Here is a 24,049-nt window from a genome sequence, read left to right as displayed (position 1 = left end):
GAGGAATAATGGTATCGGGAGATGACATGATTTGTTTTTGAGACATTTGTGTTTGAATATGAGCTACTACTGTAGATAGGGCCCTCTTATGACTTAGAAGCTTTTCCTGATGCAACTTCTGATCGTGACGTTCCCGTGCCTTGCGGATTGTTTCTACTGATTCAAAGAGTGCTTCCTGCCAGGATTCTTCTTTGTACTTCTTCTTTACCTTCCATTGAGGTTTTGTAGTTGTGTGTGGTGGCCGTTTCAATAGGAATGTGAATTTAGAACCCAATCTTGCTTTGTTTCTACTAGGTTGTGAAGGAAGATCTATAGGTTCAGTGACTCCTTCTTTGCGTTTCCCAATAGGTCCTTTACCGCCATATCCCATTTGCTTCATGATTAAATAGCCTTTTCCATACAGGTGTGTTGGTAGAACAATGTCCAGAGCAGCTGCTCTATGATCTTCTTCCTCATCTTTGTATAGCCAGCTAAGAACGTCCTTGTCTTCTGATTCATGTGCTAGAGTACCCAATTGGATGAAGGTACCATCAAATTTAGTGATGGGCTGAGTGGCCAGATGTGTTGATGTAGTAGGCAAACCATGCGATCTAGGTGATGTTGGCAATTTGGCCAAACATAAAGGCTCCAAAGAGTATTCTCCCATGCCTTGGTCTTTGATTTGCATCTTCTGCTTGAAGTCTCCCCATAAGGAGTTGGATTTTGCTGTTTGTAGATCTGATGTCAAGGATCGCTGCTTTTCTCTATTATGAGGAACCAAACTATCTTGGGCTGCCCCCATTGCGTTGCAATGTTGAAATGGATTGTGATCAGCTGATATGGAGATTTCTTGTCCATCATAAGGAAACTTGACACACTGGTGATACGTAGAAGGTACTGCTTGCATTTCATGTATCTAGGGTCGTCCTAACAAGATATTGTAGGTTAGATCAATATCTAAGACCTGACATATAGTATCCTTTTGTACTGGTCCTACTTGAATAGGTAATATCACTGTGCCTTTAGAGGACCTTTCCTCATCATCATATGCTTTGATGGTGATTTTTTTGCAGGGATCAATAGATTCTTCTGAGAAGCCTAATGCACGGATAAGCTTTAAAGTACATATATTAAGTCCGGCTCCTCCATCTATTAAGACTCTCTTTACTCGGTGTTTGCAAACAATGACTTCAATATGGAGAGGAGTATTATGCAGATGACTCAAGGAAGTATTATCATGCTCTGAGAAGGTGAGGTTATGAGGTCCTGTTATATGGGCGACCATGGCTTGAAATCTGTCTGTATCCAGATTTTGAGGTACATTTGTTTCCAATAGCGCTTGCTCCAATATGTCTTTGTGCTTTGGTGATAGTTTCAATAATTCCAGGATAGATATCTGAGCTGGAGTCTTGCGTAGTTGGCTAACCAAGTCATATTGGATTTTTGGTGTGGTAGTTGTAGGTGCAGTATGTCCCTTCAAGACATATTTCTGAGTTCGGGTTGTTACATTGACAGATTCATGATCATGCCGATCTTGAATGGTGATGACATTGACTTGATGATCTTCAGCTGAGATGTGGTTGATGGTGTTGTTGTAGATGTGATTAATACGAGCTCCGCGTGTATCATCTGAAGTTGATGCTCCATCTTTGTTGTAATTTGGGAGAGGATTTTTGAAGGCTCCGTGATCACCATTTGTTTTAAGACCGTCCACTGTTAAGTCACCTCGATCAATCATGTCTTGTACTATGTGTTTCAATCTCATGCACTCGTTTGTTCTATGACCCTTGTTGCGATGGAAATCACAATAATGTGAATCATTCCACCAAGGTGGTTTGATTGGGGGTTCATAGTTGCTGATTGGAGGCAAAGAAAGAATCTTGTTTGCCAAAAGTTCTTTGAAGGCAGATTCTAATGATTGTCCCAGTGGTGTGAAGATGCTCTTTTGGAAATTGTTCGTGTTGTTGCGTGAATTGTTGTTAGGTCCTAGATTCAAGTTTTTGCTTTGAGTGTCGTTGGTGTTGTTTGTGTTGAGTTGTCCTTGATCGGTGTTTGGTGCATATGTGTTAGCACTGGGAGTAGCATTTTTAGGATTTTTCGCATTTTGAGGATTTTCGGATAATGCAAGCACTGGTTGCTTAGATTTGGGATCATATGATTCATTGTTGCCTTCGTTTTTGTTTCGGGTCCAAAATCGAGATTTGTCAAGGTTGGTGTTGTTCTGATTATTGTAGTTTGATGAGTTTGTTCCTTCCTTGTAGAATTTGAGTGTTCCCTTTTTGACACATGCTTCCTCTACTTGAATGTCATTTTCAATCAATTTAGCGAAAGATGGTATGCATTGAAGCTTTAGTCTGTAACTCATTTCGCCATTTAAGTTATCGATGAAGATTTCCATTTTCTCCTTTTTGGGAATATCTCGAGGATACCGTGATACCATGCGTCGCTAGCGTTGAAGGAACACCATGAATGTTTCGTTGTTCTTTTGTTTGGTGTTGCAAACATCTAGCATGGTTATGGCATGTTGGATGTTGTAGGAATAGTGGGTTATGAATTTGTTAACCAATTCATCAAATGATCTGACAGGTGGCGAAATTTTGGATAACCATTCCATGGTTTGCCCTCCCAAGTTTCTGGGGAATAACCTCATCAAATAGGTGTCATCATGAGCAAATTCAAGGCTCAGTGTGCAAAATTCTCAAACATGATCTCGAGGATCACTTTTTTCATCATATTTATCAAATTTGGAAACGTCTGAGTTTGGAGGAAAAGGCACCATGTTCAATCTTCTGTCAAATGGATAAGGACAGATTTCGTTTAAAGAGTACCGTACTATTGTCCCTTGTTGCATATCTTGTATTTGCCTTTGCAACATTTGCATTTGTTGAGTAAGAGCAACCAAAGGCGCATTATCTTGCCGAGGGAAGAGTTCTTGCCTTGTATTGGTTCTCAGCTGAAAAGGTGTAGTAAATGGTATATTTTGTTCTGGTGTTTCTAGCTCAGGTATACGCATTTTTGGTATGCGTTGTTCTGGAATGTGCTGCTCTGGAATATGTTGCTCAGGTATGTGAGTTTCTTCTTCTCTTTGTTGTTCTTGATATGCATATTGTTGAGACCCAGTTTGAAAAATGTTTGCGTCGAAATCTTCAGGAAGTTTAATGCCTTTACTTGTGAGCATGAGCAGATACTTTTCCTTGTCATTTTCCATGAGCTTTTCTACAAACTTTTGGAAGGAAGGGTTTTCTTGACATTCCCGAAGAAGTGCTTCAGTAATTTCAGGTTCTTCTACGGGTGGAATTTCAAAAGGATTTGATAATTTGCGATTCATACTTGATTCTACGTGTGTCTCGCTTTGTTTGTCTCGTTGAGAGCGAGTAACAGGCATTTTAGTAGAAACTTTCAGTGATGAAAGGGACAAAAGCCTTGTTGATGTGTTGCTCGGGGGTTGGTGGTTCTGGTCAAGATGTGTTATATGTGATGCACTCGTCGGGCAAGAATGCTGGATTGATCCTTCCGCCGCGGTTGATGGTTTGATTAAAAGCGGACTTTTGACAGTATGCTCTTGTTTTCAAAGGTTCTTTGTCAAATTCGCTAGATTTGTTTTGGATATACCATTTGACGTCATGAAGGAATACCCGATAGGATTTGAAGAGTTGACGATTGATGTATAAAAACTTATTTCTCTTGATGAATTTGGAAAAACTAGGTTGCTGTTTCTTCAACGTGATGTTACGATAGAGGTTCTTTCTTCTCAGAATAAGGGGATTAGTCATGTATGAGTGATCAATGGTTTCATTTGATTGGTTTGGATTCAGTTGATTCTTGTTTTTTGAAAATTTCAAATTTTACTCTATCAAAGTGAAGGCTTTTAGATGCCCCTTCACGACAAAGCGTGTCAAATGATATGGATAAAAGCCTCCCGATCTGGAAATTTGATTTGACAATTTGAAAATTTTAAACAAGTGTTTTGAGATAAAATCCGTAGGATGGTAAAGGATTTTGTTGACACTGATGATGAGATTTCCGGATTATGATAGGAGAGACATCTTCTATTGTGCGATTCGTTTAAGATTCTGACAACGTTCGTTTTTGTCACAAATTTGGCTTGAGAAATAGTTTTAATGGTTTGTTTGTCACTCTGTTGTGATGAAAAATGATTTTTGATGAAAAAGGCTTCTAAAAATGTTTTTGAAATTTCAAAATTTTTCTCGGTTTTTGCTCTCTGTTTTTCTGTTTTCGATCACGCGCTAGAACAGAGTTTCTATGCGCTACTGAAATTTCTTGATGCGCTAAAATAATAAGCTCACGCGCTAGGCTGCCCCCGGACACACGCTAAAGTTCAGATTGTTGTAAAAATTGTTGTCTAACTGTTGAAAAACCTATGCGCTAGTCTGGGCCTATCACGTGCTAACTGTTTGACCTTATGCGCTAATGTTTGATTTCCACGCGCTAAGCTGTTGTTTCCACGCGCTAGACTATTTTTCTGATGCGCTAAAGGATTTTGCACTGTTTTTGCCTTAAGATGAAACGCTACTGTTTTGAACTAACGCGCTAATTTGAAGTTTGGATGCACTAACAGAAGTAGTCTACGCGCTAAGATGTTGCTTTTATGCGCTAAATTGCCCTGATTTTTCCTTTGATCTGGTTTTTGTGAATTTTGAAATTTTGTTGTTAAATTTTCAAGTGTGATGGATGATTTTCTGAGGTACTAAATGCAAACATAGCACAAAAAAGTACAACCATTTTGCCTAATCTAACAAAAAGTGTATGTTCTGCGAGGATGTGTTCAAATCCCCAATGTTTTAACAGGTTTGGATATAAATAATACACTTCAGAAAGACTCTTTAATTAAGGGTCATAAATAACATCATAGCTCACTAGTCTCGATACTCCGTCAGCTCAAACAGCCGTGTCACCCCCTAGAGGGCGCCCGTTTTTTTGCCTTTTGCCAGAAATTAACTCAAAGTGAATTGCTTCACAGTTGAGTAGTTATCTTGGGAGATATATGGTGAGTAATCTTGGGGGCGGATTCTTCCCCACCCTTGCACTATGATGCTATAAATGTATGGTTACTGACTCGGTTCAAAGCTTCTATTTCTAAGATTCGTAATCAGGCTTCCCGTTCAACCGTCAGTGATAAACTCCCTCAGGAGGCTTCCCAACCTTTAGAACAAAGGCTTTACGTATCTCAAGGATACTGGGGGAAGGCTAATCACTGCGCGCAACCGTTGAAAAGGACTTTCGTCACTTTCCACATTTGATTATAGTGGGTTGGAATTCTTGGCGTTAAAGCCGTTCCCCACTTAGGTCGTTCCCTTCACACCGGCCATAAATGGCTTTAAGAGTTGATTCCAACTCCTCGGGAAAGCAGGCCTGCTAAATGGATGTAAATGCTTGAAATAATGAAAGCTGTAAGAACGGTCTGGATTTTTGATCACCCAGTTAAGGGGAGAGCATATTCCTTTCACTTTCGAGACAAAGCAATCAAGTTGGTTTATTTTATCCTTTCAATTCAGTGATTTGCTAAAATCTATGTGGAGATGTTGCTCCACAAAAACATGGTGTTTATTTTATCCATGCACATCAATGATTTTCTAATCTATGAAAATGAATTTGGTCAACAAAGTAAATTTGACGGTTTGGTCAACAAAAGAAATCGCTTTTTAAAAGAAAAATGTTCCGCTCCACCTACAAGAAAATTGTTAGAGCCCTGCAAAATTGCGATCCACGAGTTAGAAAATTTGGATTTCGGTGGACTTCTACAAGTCTAAATTCTATTGCAGTTACAATTTTAATTTTAGTCTTCTGTCTGTGATGCGCTACATAACAGATTGTATGCGCTACAATATATTCTTGATGCACTAAAATTAAGGATTAATGCGCTATACTGTTTTCTGGATGCGCTACTCTAGTTTTCTTCCGAAAGTGAGTGTTTTGACGCGCTAGTGTATTCACGGAACGCACTAGGTGATTGACTTCAAGCGCTAAATAGTGGGCCCGATGCGCTATGCTGTTTATTGGATGCGTTGTTCTGGTTTTCTTCCGCGCCGAGACCTACAGGAAAATATTAGAGGGAGCCATGTGCTGAGGAAAGGTCTTTACGCGCTACAATGTAGACTCCACGCGCTAAACAGTAAGCGAAATGCGCTAAACTTTTAGCCGGATGCGCTAGGGAATGATTCCCACGCGCTGATTCTTGTTTCCCGCGGACCTGCAAAAGTGATTAGTTTCAAAAACCGATTGGATATTTGGGGTCGGGCCCCACGGTGGGCGCTAGAAATGTATGCGGGAAAAGTGGGCTGATAAAACTCAATATGTGAAAATATTTCAAAATACTAGTCCACACACACACACAAGACTTCTTGGTGCAAGCTATGGAGTAACAAAGTATTACTCAGCTTCCCAAGGTGGGTCCCATGGTTCTCTATCTCACAATATCCCTCAAACCAATGTTTTTGCTCTCAGATCACTAAGCAAAATGGTTCAGGGATGGCAAATGCAAGAACGAGGGATGTCTTGATAGATTTTAGAATGAAATGGATTCTAAACTATGCATGATTCTAGAAATGCAATAAATTAGATGATAAGATGACAAGGTTAGTATAAATACTATCCTAACATGATATATTAGTCTATGATTGAGCTAAATGATAAAGAAAGTATTCTAAACATGCATATTTAGACTAATTCCTAGTTAAAGAGAGGCTAAAATGATGAGCATAAAATGATATAAGAAGGCTTGAATGTATTTGAGCATAAGTGTGATACTACAAATTTGAAGGATGATTGTTATGGAGGAATGAGAGCTCTATTTATAGCAAGAATAGGGCAATGGATGGTCAAGATTGAATGGTCTAATCAAGGGTTGAGTTTGAAAGTTGGGGATCCATGTTTGTAATTGGCACCAATGAAATGGTGACAAGTGTCAACATAGGGTTGGATTGAGAGAAGGGGTTGGAGACATTGAATGTCTGAGAAGACCTCATGGTTATCTAGAGGCTAAGGGTCAAGTCTAAATTAAGATTACCCACTGGATTAAGAGTTAATCCAAGGATAAACCTTTGTGCAAATGATTAAGAGATAATCATGGTCAAAGCATTAATGGCCTGATGAGACCCTTGGGTTGGATGAAGGTTGAGTCAAAACAAATGTTTTAACCATGTAGGAGGGTTTGAGTTAACCATTAATGGTTATTGGAGACTTTGGGGATTAAGTGGTTGAAGGTTGAAAGCCTTCAATGGTTATCAAAGACTTTGAGCCATTTAGTGGTTGAAGGTTGAAAGCCTTTAATGGTTATCAAAGACTTTGAGGTTTTGAGAAGTGACTTCCCTTTGCTTAGGGATGTGACAAAGTTTTAGAGGAGGGGTTAGGTTAATTAGAAGCGATTAGAAGATTCTAGAAGGGATTAGAAAGGGGTTTGGGATTTTGCAAGTGGATGGAGGGATAATAGGATTTAATTGAAATAAAGTATTTTATTCAATTTGGTTGCAATTAAATAAATTTGATTTATTCAATTTAGGACAACTATTTAATTAAATTTGAATTTAATTAAAAGTGGATAGGGGGGATTTAATTGAATAAAATGATTTATTCATTAAATGGGTATAGTGAATTTAATTTAAATAAATTGAGTAATTTACTTAATTAAATAGAGGAATGTGGATAATTTAATTAAATTGGATTTAATTAGATAGAGAAATGAACATAAAATATTCATTTAGGAATATGGTCATTTTTATACGTCTACACTATTTAACTCAATCAGCACTCAGAAAACATATATTAATTCAGAATCATTTATAATTATCTTGTGATGTGGAAGCAAATTATGAAGGAAGGAATTCCACGTGGGAGGGGGGCTTTGATCTGCCAGAGATATCAAAATTAAGGAAAAAAGGACTTCAATAAAACATCGGATTTGTTAGTATTGAAATAAGCTTGCCAAAGGTGCTTTGTGGGCCACAAACAATCAGTAGCTGAATGCTTGTTATTCTGATTTCTATAGTAGAGGGACCCTCAAACGGTGACTGCAGCATTAGGAAAGATTTCACAATTATTGTGTTTTTTTTTAACAGCTCCACTAAAATGGAATGGGACCCACTTGGGAGATTTTGGATTATTGGTTGTGGTTTTTATTTCAGCCTTTCTTAAGCCTAGCAAATTATTGTTTGTGATTTGAACAAGCAGCATTACCAAAAGGTCAACAATGGTCTAAGAGGAGTTAACAGATTGAAGATTCTGTTTGGGAAAATTATTTGTGTTTTTTTATCCATTCTCCACTAATTGTGAGATGTCAATCCAAATGGTCTCAGGGGATGTTTACAATATAGAATATATCTCAAATCAGAGAATCTATCTCAAATCAGAGAATCTATCAAGATAAGTACTACTTTTCCAAACTAGCCTTAAAACTTTAAGTCGAATATTATAATGAAATATATTCAATTTTGATAAAGTTATATTTATTAATGTATCACAACTCTCATATTAAGTTGAAATTATTGTCTCAGGACTGAATTACAGCAAATTCCAAACGGGGACATCACAAAGAACTCATGACTGCAACCAGAAATCATCACACGAAGCTCACAGTTAGCTTGTACAGCCTGCATTAAGTTAGACCTCTCTTGGAAATTTAATCCCTGCCAAATGTCATCTGAAAACTCAGTTTACCAAGGAGTAGAAATGCCTTTGGTTCAATATCCAGAACCATAAAACCAAAATTCAATCCTTATCAGCTTAACGAGTGCAGCCTGCTGTTTGGAATGGTATGGCCAGCTACTAGAAACCCATTTTTGAACTTTGATAACACATTAAAATCCCTGCAAACAATCACTCGAAGAAAACCCCAAAAACTGAAAAATTAAAACAGCTTAAAAATCTTCATTTCTAGAAACCTTGGATTACCAAATTCCATGAAAGCACTAGTGACTCCTATTTGAAATCACTCCACTATCTATGGAGGATATATCACCTCCAAAACTAGAAATTTGGTGAGGTTTTGTATCCTCAATCAATTCCTGGAAGAGCTTAATGTTCAGTTCAACAATATCCTGTTATTTGTGCACTTCCAAATAATCCAAATGAGAGCCACAATCCTTTTTATATGGGGTTGGAGGGAAAAAGAGCTATTTTAAATAAAAAACCTATTAATTTCTCCCAAAGGCCTTTTTTAATAATTCAAAATTAACTTATGTCTCATCCTCTTTTCCCCCGGCGTCCAATTGAGGGGACATAGCATCACTTTATAAATATTAAAACACTGAAGTGAATAATATAACGTTGACTTTATAACTTTGGTGTAATAATTTAAAAAACCCCACCACATTGTGGAAAGCACTGCCAAGGCATCGAAAATTGAAACTGATCACACCAAGGAGTAATTGATGGTGAAGAATGATGCTGGGTGCTAAATCAGGGACTTACTAAAAATAGCCGTGTCCTCCAACAACTATGGAGAACAACTCAAAAGACCAAAAATGCTAGAAAGAGTGTCTCAACAAACTAGAACATCAATTGATCACCACATGGCTGTTGGAAGCCAAGACAAACTGATACCGAGATCTTCAAGAATGTTGGAGCCTCCTAACCACCACCAATTAGCCTACGGAAACTCGGGAATAGGCTAATGGTCGCTGAAGCTGACTAAGTCCAAGAAAGGGACATTACAATCTTCATGTGCATTTGATCTTATATGGATGCCTTCCAAACATTTTTTTGTGATTATAATCTTGAATAACTAAAATCTAAGCTCGTTAGTTTCCCAAGATTTTGAACATGCAAAAACAATGCTCTGAGCGCTTATTATCATTAACAAACACATTGATACCACATGGATAAATTTGGCTTGTGATCCTTTATTCGTGTTATTTTGAAATGTATAAATCTTTATATGAATAAAAGTATGGCTTATTACATCTAAATATGTTATGAGTATGGATATAGAGGCTGGGTCCCTGACCTGCACCCCAAGATTCTGATGACTCATAATAACATATAAGTGCAAAATATAAGAAATTGATTGATTGCAAGGTACATCTCAGCATGCTTTGTGATCGAGGGAACGGTCAAGACTCAAAATAACTTAGACAACTGAGATGCTTTTGGATTTCTAAGGTTGGGATAGATAGCTCTCTTTATAGGATAAATTAGACAATCATTGACCACTTTCATGCATTTTCAGTTTGTGAAGTGGAAAGTTCAAGAATTTCCACAACTCGTAACGGTGCTTTTTCCGAAAATGAGTCTCATATTTCATTTCTTTCTTTTTCAATTTGTGGTAGCATCTTTTCTTATGAAATTGTATAGTTCCTATAAATATACCCCCTTATTTTGAAATTGGCCTCTTCTCATATTAAATTGCAAGAACAAAGTAAAATATTTCTTTCGCTCTTTTTATTTGCAATATGCAAGAAGCATCACAACTGTAAAAGAGCTCAGACCTGTTTCTCATAAGCAAACATGTCAAGCTACTCGTGGGCTTAAACTGGCTTCTTAAAGGTTTAAAAATTCAATTTGATTTATTGAAGGGTTGCAACGAGACAATTGTTTTCACTTCCTCTCAAATCTAGTACTCTACTTTGGATTTCAGGTTGTAGTCATAATTGGGAACTCATATAGTGGTGAAGATATTGCTCTAGAGTTAACGGGAGTTACTAAACAAGTGCACATATCAGCAAGGTCAAGAAATTCTGATGTCCTAGTGACGAACCCTGTGGATGTCCCCTACAACATTTTTCTGCACCCTGAGGTATTTATTTATGTAGACAAATTTCGTGTTGAATGATCTTTAATGTATTGGAATATTTTTAAGTCTTTGACATTGATGGCTGTCTTTTGCTTCAATATTATTGATTTCATGCGAGTTACTTTATAAGAAAGAACCCAAACTTGAAAATGGCAATAATGCTATTGGATGTTTCATTGAATTTGACACAGATAAAATCTTTATGCCAAGATGGTACTGTCAATTTTGAAGATGGCACTTCCATTGTAGCGGATTCTATTATCCATTGCACAGGGTAGACTATTCTGATCTATGTCTATTAAAATTCTACTCAATTTATTTTGCTTTGTAATGATGTCAAAGAGTCTACTTAAAACAAGTAGCATTTTACATCTGCATGCCTCACTATGCTTTATCTCTTTCCTTAACATACATCAACCTGGTTCTGATGTTTCCTTCTTACAGTTATTCATATTATTTCCCCTTTCTGGATACAAAGGGAATTGTGACTGTGAATGACAACTCTGTGGGCCCATTATATGAGCATGTTTTTCCACCCCTACTAGCTCCTTCACTTTCATTTGTAGGCCTACCGTGGCAGGTTTGTAAAATACAAATCTGTCAAACGAGTGGTGATTGATGATAATGTAATAGAGATATATTATGTTTTATCAAAATCTCTTTTATCAAGGTTTGACCCACCAGATTAATCCGTGGAAACAATTTTCTTTGGTTTCAGGCAATACCTTTTGTAGTATGTGAGTTACAGTCCAAGTGGATAGCACATACATTGTCTAGGAAGGCAATACTTCCATCGAAAAATGACATGATGGAAGCTGTGAAAGATTTCTATGCTCGTAATGAGACTGCTGGTCAGCCCAGACGTTACACCCATATCCTTGGCTCTCATCAGGTCAGTCAAATGCTGTCTGCTTTGACTGTTTTCTTTTTTCCAATCTGCCTAAAAAAATAAAGAGTTTCTATAGGATGTTTATCTGGTTAAGTTAAAGCCACTGGCTATATCTCTATTTTTTTGCATGACAATCTACACGTTTAGTAGAAAAGAGCATTCTTATCAAAACCGAAAGTGGTACTAGTAAAAAAGAAAACAATAAAAAGGGTTGAAATATCTGTGGATTGAAGTTTTAATTAGTTGATCGAAATTGGAAGGGTACTAAATGGTACTAGTATGTGCTAATAAATTCATTCCCCAATTTGTATTTGCAATTTTCTTGTAGCGAATGAAAATTCAAGATTATTTGAAGTTACTGCAATATAGGTTAAGTAGGAATAACCACCACTATGAAGTGTAGGAGCAACAATCAAACAACATGAAATAGATCTATTTCTCTTCAATATGAATGGTGGATAAGGGTATCTAATATGATTTTGAGTTTTTAACTTTTTCCCAATGTCGCATGGCTTTTCATATAGTGTACTTCTGTACTAATATGTATTATTAATTACTATAGTTATTACTAAAACTTGAATTTCCATCTCCAAGTTTTGTAATAATTTTTGCACCAAGCTATAGCTAATATTGAAAGATATTGTATGCTATTATTCCCCTGTACCCTGTAACACCCTATCCTGCATTTGGTCAAATATCATATCAATGCCCATACCCATCCTTGTTTCCCGTATCCAAAACTGATCCTTTCATCTAAATATTCTATCTAAAGTAATATCCATTTACTTTAGATTCAAGGTAGAGTGAATTCATAGAACTTAATCACATTCACACGGTTTATAAAGCTAACCATGTGGTTGTTAGCATTTTCTCTGTTTTGTTTTGCTATTGCTTACAATTATTTGTATCTTAGTCCACATTCGAGAAGCGTCTTGGACCTGTATCTTACCTCACAGACCTTTTCTACTGTCAGTCTGAATATATGGACAGGCTTGCTGATCAATGTGGATGTGTCCATGTGGAGGCTTGGAGGATGGAGATGTATGAAGAAACTCCAAGAAACAGAGTCAAACATCCACAAACATATCGTGATGAATGGGAGGATCATCACTTGATTGAAAAAGCACTGTTTTCTCAATCAGATACTATGCTTACTTTTTAATTGTTTGCAGTTTGGATTTCATTTTTTTTAATGAGGTTCAAAAGATTTGAGGAAATAGAATCATTAAAAACAAAATGAATGAGATACAAATATTTTTCTTGGCTATTCTTTTCAACAATATTTTATGCAAGATATTAGCTTCTATTTCTAATTGCATTGAGCTATCACTAATATCTAGTTCTTTGTGGCTTTGTAGGGAAAAATATTTCCATTGTATGAATCAATTTGTTATCAGTAAGCTCTATAAAGAAAAAAACTTCTCATGCGAAAAATTCTAATATCTATGAAGCATTAAACTTCTAGCTTCATTGGCTTTCCTTTAAGATCAAGGGGCAGGTTAAAATTATCAGATTCTTTTCTACCACTAGATGTCCATCTGCTTTTAGATTTAGGAGATGTTACAGGGTTAAAACACTGCTTCCTCCTGGGATTGCCTAGCTTGTGCCTATTATCCAAGACATTTGGTGATGGACATTAGCAGGTTTTGTGTTGCCCTGTTGGCAATGGTTGATGATGACGTTATTGGTTTCTGACCTGAGCCTTCCTGCAAATATGTCACAATGACTATTACCAGTCTTGATCTCTCATTTTTAATCTTCATCCACCTTGTGCTTCATTTAATAGCTCTTCACATGGCTCTTTCTACTTGTACGTAGGTTCTTTAGTTTGGGGTTCAACCAATTTCATTTTGGGCCTCTTAGCATCTTTTCTTTGGGTCTTAGTGTTCAGTTTCTTTCATAACTTAAGGCCCTTTTGCTCTGGTACTTCAACATTGTAATTGAATATATTTTTGAATCCCCTTGACCCACTTTGATAAGCTTTGGGATTTGATTTGTAATTTTTAGTTCTTTCTTCATAAAATGGTAAAGTGGAATTATTATTCCATTGGGTGTTATCCCAACACAGGTTTTTTATTAGAACTTTGGCATGCGGTTTCATCGTGTTCAATTCAAAAGAGAATTGCCTTCTAAATTGTACAACTATATAGTTTAATGCCTTGATTTTAAAATATGCCAAAGCCTATGCTACTACAAATTTACAAAACAATTCATCTTTCTAATTCAATGTACTGCTGTTAAAATCCAAGGTAGCTTGAAAGTTAGATGTGAGACATAATGGACACCTCATAGCCCTAAAGTGTTGCCCATGATCGAAGGGCATACATTCCATAAAAAATGCAATCACAATATATAAGGGAATGAGTTTAATTGTAGACATAAGATTACTGCCAACACAAAGATCTACCATGAGAAACTCATTGTGGAAAAACTCTACATGGATTTGCATCGCCTCGTAAGCTTAGCATTGAATCCAATTACAGACTAGATATAGAGTTGTATAAGTGTAACTCTACCATGGAGTTAAAAAAGGCTAGGATATCTTTGTAGAAATTTTATAAGTTGATGTAATAGTGTAAATGGGTAGTTGGCATATATTCCATCTTAGTAGCATTTGCTAATGAATTCAACCCTTGAGACTAATGATTTTCTGAGTTAAACTTGTTTGATATCTCTTGAATTAGATTGTTATTCTGGTCATCTCATCGCCTTACGCTATTGTATGCACTCTTAAATGTTATTTCAAAATTTTGGATTCTAATTTTTAGTTTTTTTAATATTTTTTTCCTGATAGCATGTTCAGAAATTGTATTTTGGGGATTTTATGTACTTTGTTATCTTATTTTTAATTTTTTTTTGAAACCACTTGTACACATGTAAATAGTGAAATTTTGCATACACATGCTAACCTCCATTTTTTATTTTGGGGGGGGGGGGGGACATTTTGATGGGATGTCTTAATACAATCACATATCAACAAATGACATACCCTTGGTTAAAGTTGGGATCATTCCATGATCCACTATATATCCTGACTTACACATACTTCCATATATTCAATCTCTTATCCACTATCCAATTCGTATTTGTACTTACTCATACATTTGTCATTATTAGCAAGTGATTGCACTTATCATTTACACATATCCATATGTTCATTCCCTACCTTAAGATAAGCGCCTCCTTGTCTTAGGTCAATCGCATGATGTTTGAAATAGATCAAAAGGGATGTGGATTTTGTTGAACACACCACAGGACTGGGGGAAGGGGGAGGGAGGGTGAATCAATCAAGACCTTAAAACAACTTAGTTATAATCCTTTAAAATTCAAATCATAATTAACTTATCTCGACAATTATGAAACATGAAATTATAAAGCACAACACACAAGAACACTAGGTTTACATGGAAAACCCAAGAAGGGAAAAACCATGGTGAGAATCACACTCACAATATGAATAGCTGATTACAATGTTTTAGGCTCAAGGCCAAGGAAGCTCACTGCACTTGATTGGACTTGCAAAACTAAGACCCACAATCTTAGGGCAAGATACAAGGGACTTGCAGTATTGAGACGCACAATCTTAGGGCAAGATACAAAGGTTGCATAAGCTACCAAAGGACTCACTGTATTTCAGCAAGTACATGGAAATAATGAACTAAAATGAACAAGATCTCCTAACCATGAAACTGTTCTTGAACCACTGTGTCAAATGAACAATATCATAACAAACATATCTCACTTCATTCATTGTCCTAAAACACTATTATACTGAAGATATAATCGTCAAAGCCCATCTCAAACTAAAATTCGCACTTCTGCTTACCTCACTTGCACTTGCATATCATTCACATCCAATTCACAATAATCCACTATATAATTCACACATTCACTCTTCCATTTATACAATATTGTTCATTGAAACCCTCAACAAGGTCAGCTACAGATATAATATACATAAATTACATAAAGTCGGCTAGCTGGACCAAAATCACACAATGTGGTCCACTCCAGGAGATAAAAGAGGACCCAAATACATTATAACACACCACATGCTAATACTTCCTCCAAAGTTGGCATCAAATGTAACGTGTAGAAAAACAATGAAGCATGTTAACCAGTCAACTCAAACACATCACCCAAAGCAAATTGCTTAATGCAGATCTACACACGCCACGATAAGACCCATATCAACATTCTAACTCAACCTCCAATGCATATCCGAACCAAAAGAGTATGATCCAGATAAGATAAATCATCTCAGTTAGCCAAAGGCCAACACAACTGACAATGTCGAACACAGAACAACATAACTTCACCATCTGAGCAATTGAGCACCTGAAAACATGATAGTGCAACATCCATAGAACATAGACATTATATCTAGAACCACAAGCCATCATCATCAAGAACTGAAGGAATCCAGAACATTCTTCCATAAGGACATTAAATACTCTTTCTTGCATATTGTAACTTCCACTATTGTAGCCATTCGGAAAGACCTCATGCTCACTCAACATCACCACCAAAAAACAAAACATCTAAACACTCATTTTTGGACCATATATAGTATCTGCACAATTGAACACATGCATCTTCCTCTTCACCTCCTACTACCTCAACACTTAGTCACATTGAACACAAACTGTGTCATTAATGACAACAATAGACAAGTTTGACAACAAGACCAAACAAGTTTGACATCAATGTCAACATAACTCAAGTTTCCAATAGATTTGACCTTTAAATTTTAGGAGTCCACATTCAATTTTTTTCCAACTACTCAAATTTTAGTATATATTATGAGCTGATTTGGTACACATTTAAGCAATTTATTGTGATGTCATGCTATTTAAACACATTTATTCATTCATTTAAACACATCTAGAAGCATCATAAAAAAATTGTAAGCATATCAAGGAGAAGCATTGTAGGACTATGAACTAGAATTTGTGATAAAATTGTTGTGGACATCTACATGTTTAATCGTTATCTTTGATATTTTTCATGATTACAAAGCCAATCTATGAAAGGGTTTAACTTAGGAGAACATGGCCCTTTTGATCTAAAATTTAGTAGACATTATATATCAAGGAAACACATGCTGGAAAAGTCTTCAATCAACTAGATCAATCACATTATTTTGTGCATGAGAACATGTTAGCAAAGCATAGGGTCAATCCCATAGAGCTTAGATTCAACTTGCAAACAATTATGTGATTGTTATAGTTAAGAGACAACAAGCACACCTCCAATATCATTTTTTTTTATATTGAGACAAACTTATTATGGGTAGCATAGGCAATCATTCCTTATTATTGTTCCAAGAGCTAAGTGCCTAATTCAATTCCATTTAATTTATAAAAATAGTAATTCAATTTATCGTCCCTAGCTCAAAAGATTAATTTAGGTTAATTGTGTGTTGATTGTTGTATGTATTTAATTATCCTAGATTAATCCATTATGAATCACTCACTCTTACACGACCTAGCTTTCCCCTTAGGGTGACATCCTTCAATAGTCTTTTATATATATATCATTTTTTTATTACTGCATCTCATTTTCAAATTTGATTAGGGCTTTCTTCTCCTTACATATTGATGCTTCATTAACACATCTTCATTTTAGAGTTGTAGCTTCAAATATGTGACCTTACTTTTACCCACCATAAACCTATGTTGGGGCCTTTTAGGGTTTTCAAATTCAAGTATTATTTGATATCTAGAGCTTACCTTATTTCGATATTATTTACTTCCTAGCATTATGATTTTTTGGGCCTTTATTGCATAATCTTGTGAACCCTAGCTTACCCATCATTAGATAGATCTTCATTGCTATATCTTTACCTATGGGCACCCATGTTCTCTAATGTTTGACCAAAGTTCATGTTTCCATTATAGATATTGATACGTTTATATAATTTGAGATATATGATCCATGCAAGTTTGATTTACTCAAACATTTTATCATAAAAATGGGGTTATATTGTCTATAAAAGCTTATACCATCATATATGTACCTTCTCTTTCTTTAGGGTCTTAGTCATTGCTTTTCCTTCCCTTTGTAATACCCCTAGTATACTTATCCATTATTCAATTGTATGCTTCCTATTTCGGATTGTAGCATCCTAAAATTGCACCCTTTGCAATTTTGATCGCATTTGGGGCCCTCGCCTTAGTGGCCTCATTTTCACACTTGATCTGGACTTGTTTATGTCTCCGCCATGCAATAAACTTCATATTTTCACTTTGTGCCTTGTTGGGACTCCTTTCCTTGGCCCAATTTGGGGTTAGACCAGGGCGTGGCGTCATGGTCCTCACTGGGACTAGGGCACTATTCCATGGTCCTCCCTAATTGTGGCCCAATTCAAACCCTAGGCCCCATCTCAAACTTGAGCAGAAATTGCCTCTTCATGTCAGCCTATGTCAGAAAATTAATAAGTTTGACGATAGACAAGTATATAAGGAGGTCTTCCCCTCGTTTGGGATGAGGTGGATATAGATGAATAAAAGCGATAAGGCAAGGAGAACTACAATCAAACATTCAAGCATTGAAGCATTCATCATCAAGTATTTATAAAAGTCTTCAAGGCTGCATATTCTTCATCTATCCATTGTGGAGCAACTTTACATCATTCATTTGCAAGCATGTGTGTGTGTTAGGGTTTTTTCATGTTCATGTCGTTTCATACAACATATGTGATTACATTCAAGAAGCAAAGCATTGTCATCGTTCATTGCAGATCTAAAGGTATACATTTCCATTATTTATTTCAAGCATTTGCAATAGTTCATTCAAGGCTGATTTCTCAATGGGGGCTTGATTTATGCAAACCTTTATTCCCAACCTTTCCCCCCTTCTTTCTGTGTGCAAGAAACAGGTGCACAATTATACTTTTGGAATTAAGCTTTATTTGTAGAGACGGAAAAAATCTTTTTCAATGTGCGAAAAATTCAGATGACCAAGAGGCAGCACCACAGTCCCTGCTTTTTTGGGGCTTTTTTGCAGGGCAGATCCAAATTAGCTCATATTACTCAGATCTAGGTGCATGACGAAATCTTGAACCTATAGCTCAGTATTTTCTCAGTTTTGTCTTCAATTTCAGCACTTTACCCTAATTCAACATTTCAACTTACAAAAGAGGGAAAAAAACATCATAATCAATCAATCCACTTAGTATTAAGTCCTTATCAAATTTGTGACTGAATTCAGTGGATTCCTCCTCTCTTTTGAATGTAAAAGAATTCCTCTGACAAAGCGAAAATTAATTTGGTTATTTCTCTTTCTATGTTGCAAATTGCCAAATCAAAATTTTCCTTTTACATTTTGGTAAACCCGACTCTTTACACCCATAATTCTAATTTTTGTTTTCAGATCTGAATGTATGCAATTTAAAATTCAAGTTTTCATTTACAAGTTTTCATTTACTATTTTAGATCTGAGCACTTTTTCAATTCAAAATTTGAAATTTTCACTTGCAAGTCAAACTTCACATTTAATTTTAAAATTAAATGGTTAACTTCAAAAACCATAATTAAAAAAAATTAAAAAATTGAGCTTGTGGGTTGTTTAAATTTTGAATTTCCCTCTTCAAATTTGATTGTTAATTTCAATTCAAATTCGAATTTACAATCTTGGATCAAATTTCAATTTCAAATTTCAATTTTAAAATTAAGTGGTCAATTAAAAAGACCCCAATTTTTAAACATAAATTAATCTTGTGCATTTCCCAACTTTTCAATTTCCAAATTTCAATCCTAGATCTAATTTTAAATTTTAAAATTAAGAGGTTCTTTTTACAAGGCTTTAATTTTAAATTTAATTTTCTTGTGGATAATTTCAAATTTAAATTTTAAAATTAAGAGGTTATTTAATAAAGCCCTAATTTTAAATTTAAAAATTTATTGGGTAAATTCAAATCTTCTAGTGGGTAATTTTAAATTTAAATTAAGAGGTTATTTTCAAAGCCCTAGTTATAAATTTAAATTTCCTAGGAGGTTACATAATTTTTCAAAAATTGAATAATCATTTTTCTAAAATCTTCCATTATTCAATTATTTTTCAAATTCCAATTTCCAAATTTCAACTTTCAAATTTTCATTTCACATTTAAATCTCAAAAAAAATAAAAAAAATTGTGAATCTCATCAATTTACATAAATTAAGTGATTTTATTTATAAAATCCTAATTTATTTCAATTAATCTGCTTGGACTTAGATTTCAATATTCATCATGGCAATTAATGGATTAGATTTATTTGCTATTTCACATATGATTACATTGTTTCTTACATACATTTATTACAATCATGTGTTGGATAGTGGCTTTTTCTACTTCATGATACTTCTTTTCATTCATAGCATTTTTAGGGTTTCCAAGTTGCTTTCTTTTCATCAATAGATTTCAAAGCTTGCATTTATCATATATGTTGTGTTATAGTGATGTTTTTGGGCAAATGCATTTCATATGTAGATTATCTAAAAGCTTTTGTAAATCCTAATCCTAGAGATGATAACAACAAACCTAATACTTGTACCTCTCCTAGGGTATCTAATGTGAATGGAGCAAGAGTCAATACTCCTATCAATGATCTCTCTTATGAAGAGCAAGCATTGAAGAGCAACATGGCCTTAACTTATTCTCATACACAAACCCTTGTGCAAGGCAACAAGATCAAAATATTGGTGTTTCCATCTCTCTAGATCATCCTTATTCTCCTAGAGCCTATTTTAAACATCAAAACATTTGTAGAGAAGATAATGTCATGCATTTCATTCATGATCTCTCTCCCCATATAACATTAAGTAAAGATGAGGCCTTAGATGATAAGAATCTTCCTTCCCAATCTACCAAACATGATGTACATGATGAAAGAAAGGAAAATCCTCCTTTACAAGATATTCTTTCTTCATCTACTAATCCTTTCATTCCTTCTAAACATTCGTACACTACAAACTTCAAAGAAATTTATTATAATGTTCCCCTGCCTTCTCAATTAAAAGATTCTTATAGGAGTGGCTTTAACTATTGGCCCAATTTGTCGTTGCGTCAAAAGACCAATCTATCAACATCCGATACAAACTGTAGAGATATGGATTGCACGGGAGGCGGTTTGTCCCTTATCACGAATCCCGAGGAGAGCGTTGACCATTTTGCCAACAATCTCCCCCTCAGCGTTACCCGAGGGGATTCGAACCTGTGACCCAATGCTCCGATACCATTTGTTGGCCCAATTTGTTGTCGCATCAAAAAATCGATCTATCAATGTTTGATACAAACTGTAGAGATATGGATCGCATAGGAGGCGGTTAGTCCCTTGTCACGAATCCCGAGTGGAGCGCTGACCATTTTGCCAACATTAACATAATATCAAAACAAGGTTTTATAGGAGGACTTGGAAAATTTGAACAAGGAATTCGAGTCCCTATAAACCCTCCTACACAAATTACCACATAAGCCCTAGGAAACAATAATAAATCTCCTATGGATGACCTCCTTATAATTCAAGACTTCAAAAATCATCTTACAAGAAAACAAGCCATTCGTGCCCGCAAAAGTGCTTCCTCTTCAAAAACTCCTTTTTGTTCATTTCATTAAACTCATGAGCATCATGTCAATGATTGTCTCGATTTTCAAAATTCAATGAAAGAACTTATCAAAAGTGGCCAAGATAAAATCATTCATGACAATCCTTCTTCTAAAAATAACTCTTGTCCTCAATCCCAAAATAATAAGCCTACACTCATTGATGATCAAGAAAAATTGGCTACTAGAATCTTTTGGAAATTGAAGTATGACAAGAGGGTTGTTTTTCCTTTTGTGAGTTTAGCAATAAACATAGAGAAGGAAATGGATATTGTCTTTTTCATCATGGTGGTTCTCATTCTCTTGGAAAGTGTAAAGCATTTAATAAATTTGTTCAAGAACAATATGATTGTTCTCGTATATGTCTTTCAACAAATCTTGCTCTCTTTTTTGGTGAAAAGGTAGTGCCTCAACACTCCTTTCACCTTCATGTTGCTCCTCACCCTATGACATAAGTAGTTAACTTAGTTGGGGGCTCTTTGTCATTAGAGGTGGTGCTTTTTTTCAACTTCAAACATCTTGGGGTAGCAACATGCTTCTCTTTTATCTCTATCCAATCTCTTATCTTTTCACCATTTCCTTTTATGGATTGCATTATTCATAAATTGATGTCCTTTCCTACATGGAATTATCCTTTATGCGAGCACATGTTTGTTCCTTTGTTAGGACCTATTCCTTGCTTGAAACGGTATACCTTTTATGAATGATCTCTCCTTAGAGGAGTTTTGTGATCCCTCTTCTATCTCGCTCTTTCTCTTTGAAGATATTGTCTCTTCTTTTGTGTTGCATTATTCATAACGTGATGTCCTTTCTTGCATAGGGTTATCCTTCATATGAGCACATGGTTGGTCCTTGGTTAGGATCTATTCCTTGTTTGAAACGACATGTCTCTTATGAATAACCTTTCTTAGGAGAAGTGTAGTTATTCTCCTCATTCTCTTGCTTGGGGGGCAAGGATGGATTTTTCTATATCTCTCTTTCTATCTATTATATCACTATTCCCTTTAGGGGTGCATTTTTCATGTGTTGTTGATATCCTTTCTTGCAATGGTATGTCTCTTATCATTAATCCCTCCTTAGAGGAATATGCTCTCTCTCTCTCTCTCTCTCTCTCTCTCTCTCTCTCTCTCTCTCTCTCTCTCTCTCTCTCTCTCTCTTGAAGATTACCTCTTCTTTTGAGTTGCATTTTACATATACTAATGTCTTTTATTGCATTGGATATGTATTCATGTAAGTATATTGTGCATTTTCTTATGCCTAATCTCTCCTTAGAAGATTGTGTAATTCTTCTCATTGTCCTTATGCTTGGGGGGCAATGATTTCTCCTCCTCCGTTCTCTCTAAGGATCTACTTTTCCTTTGTTGAGTGGTGTTTGTTTCAAGATTTGGCGTCATTCCTTGTGTGAAGTTGTTGTTTACTCAAGGATTCTCTCTTATACAAGAGGTGTAAGTCCTTGGCTACAACCTCTTCTTCATTTAATGATGTACGTCTATTATAAACTTACCCCTCGCATTGGGTCAAAAGTGTGTCATTCTTCATCAAGAATCCCTTTCACCTAGCAATAGGAGGAAGGTATGAATTCTTGTTCTCCTTCCTTTATTTTTGTAGAAGATGTTATGTTTGTTTAAGATATCTCCTCATGGAGGTAGATGTCTTTTGAGAAAAGATATCTTCTTCCCCCTTTACACTTGTTGCAAGATATCTCTTTTTCAATTATCTTATCTTTGCTTGAAGAGTATTCCCTCTCTAGCTTGGATTTATGACATTGTTGTCTAAATGATATCTCCTTGGTGTTGAAGGTAAGGTATCCTTGTTTCTAGCTTCCTTAAGACATCAACATAGGGCTATGTTGACATCTTAAGGGGGGGCACCCATATCGCTCCCTTTGTATCATATTGTACTATACATTTTGCATATCACTCGTGCATGTCTTAAACGAGGTTTTCATTTTCGAAACCAAAGCAAAACTCTTATTTGAGATGCTTCACGCCCAAAACCAGACACAACATTTGATATATGTCTTAGATGGGGAAACACATCACCGAAACTAGAGAAAAACTCTTACACAATATGTCCTCGAAACTAGGCATGTATCTGTTTCAACCGGGGTTACACATTCTCGAAACTAGAGTAAAACTCTTAAATGAGATGTTCCTGAAGTTGCATATCTGCTCCTTGGCATTAGCACACACATTCGCCCCTTGGAATTTGCATTTACGTTACATGTCTTAAACAGGTTGAAGCACACTCGAAACCAGAGGAAACAAACTCTTAAATAGGATGCTATACACTTGAAACCAAACATCACTTGCACACACGCATGAGGATGGGTGGAACTAGCTAAAAACAACTAGACTATTCTTACTTTCCTCCCCAACATGGATCACCTAGATAAAAACATCTAGGGGTGAGTAGTCCATGTCCTTTCTCATCATGGATCACCTAGATAAAAACATCCAGGGGCGAGTATTCCATGCCCTTTTCTCATCATTCTTCTCATGGATCACCTAGATAAACACATCTAGCGTGTATTCATGCTTTCTCTTCTTCTTCTCATGAACTCATAGTTTTGCTATTGATAGTTCATGGATGATGCTTGCTTTCCTCTTTTATGTGATCCCTTGTGTTCATGAGATGGCATTTTTCAAGAAAGATATTAGTTGTTGAGAAATTTTGATATCGAGGTCTCTTCGGCTAGTTGACTTGAGGTCTTGTTTTTGGTCTTTAGCTTTTGTGTCTTGTGTGTCTTTGTGTCTTTGCCTTTGTTTTCCTTTTTGTCTTTGTTTGTCTTTTTGGTTTTTGTCTTGTTTTGTGTGCCCTTGCATATGTTTGAGTGAGTTGAGATCCTA

General features: G+C 35.9%; 1 protein-coding gene across 3 annotated transcripts in view; it reads left to right on the top strand.

The window, feature by feature from the left end:
* The window catches only part of LOC131075790 (flavin-containing monooxygenase FMO GS-OX5), a 140,781-nt gene that overhangs the window by 105,680 nt on the left and 11,052 nt on the right, over positions 1-24,049 (top strand). The window contains exons 3-7 of one of the 3 annotated variants that reach the window (XM_058012678.2): positions 10,571-10,729; positions 10,918-11,000; positions 11,171-11,306; positions 11,445-11,618; positions 12,974-13,564. In XM_058012678.2, the coding sequence (XP_057868661.2) occupies positions 10,571-10,729; positions 10,918-11,000; positions 11,171-11,306; positions 11,445-11,618; positions 12,974-13,015 (594 nt within the window). In that variant the 3' untranslated portion in view covers positions 13,016-13,564. Of the gene's footprint in view, positions 1-10,570; positions 10,730-10,917; positions 11,001-11,170; positions 11,307-11,444; positions 11,619-12,588; positions 12,929-12,973; positions 13,565-24,049 lie in introns of those variants that run through there. The other 2 variants (XM_058012677.2, XM_058012679.2) reach the window with 2 other exon arrangements.

This window comes from Cryptomeria japonica, chromosome 3 (genome assembly GCF_030272615.1).
Source record: "Cryptomeria japonica chromosome 3, Sugi_1.0, whole genome shotgun sequence".
Lineage (NCBI taxonomy): Eukaryota > Viridiplantae > Streptophyta > Pinopsida > Cupressales > Cupressaceae > Cryptomeria > Cryptomeria japonica.
The sequence above is the reverse complement of the archived record's forward strand: the minus strand, read 5'-3'. Positions and strand labels throughout refer to the sequence as shown.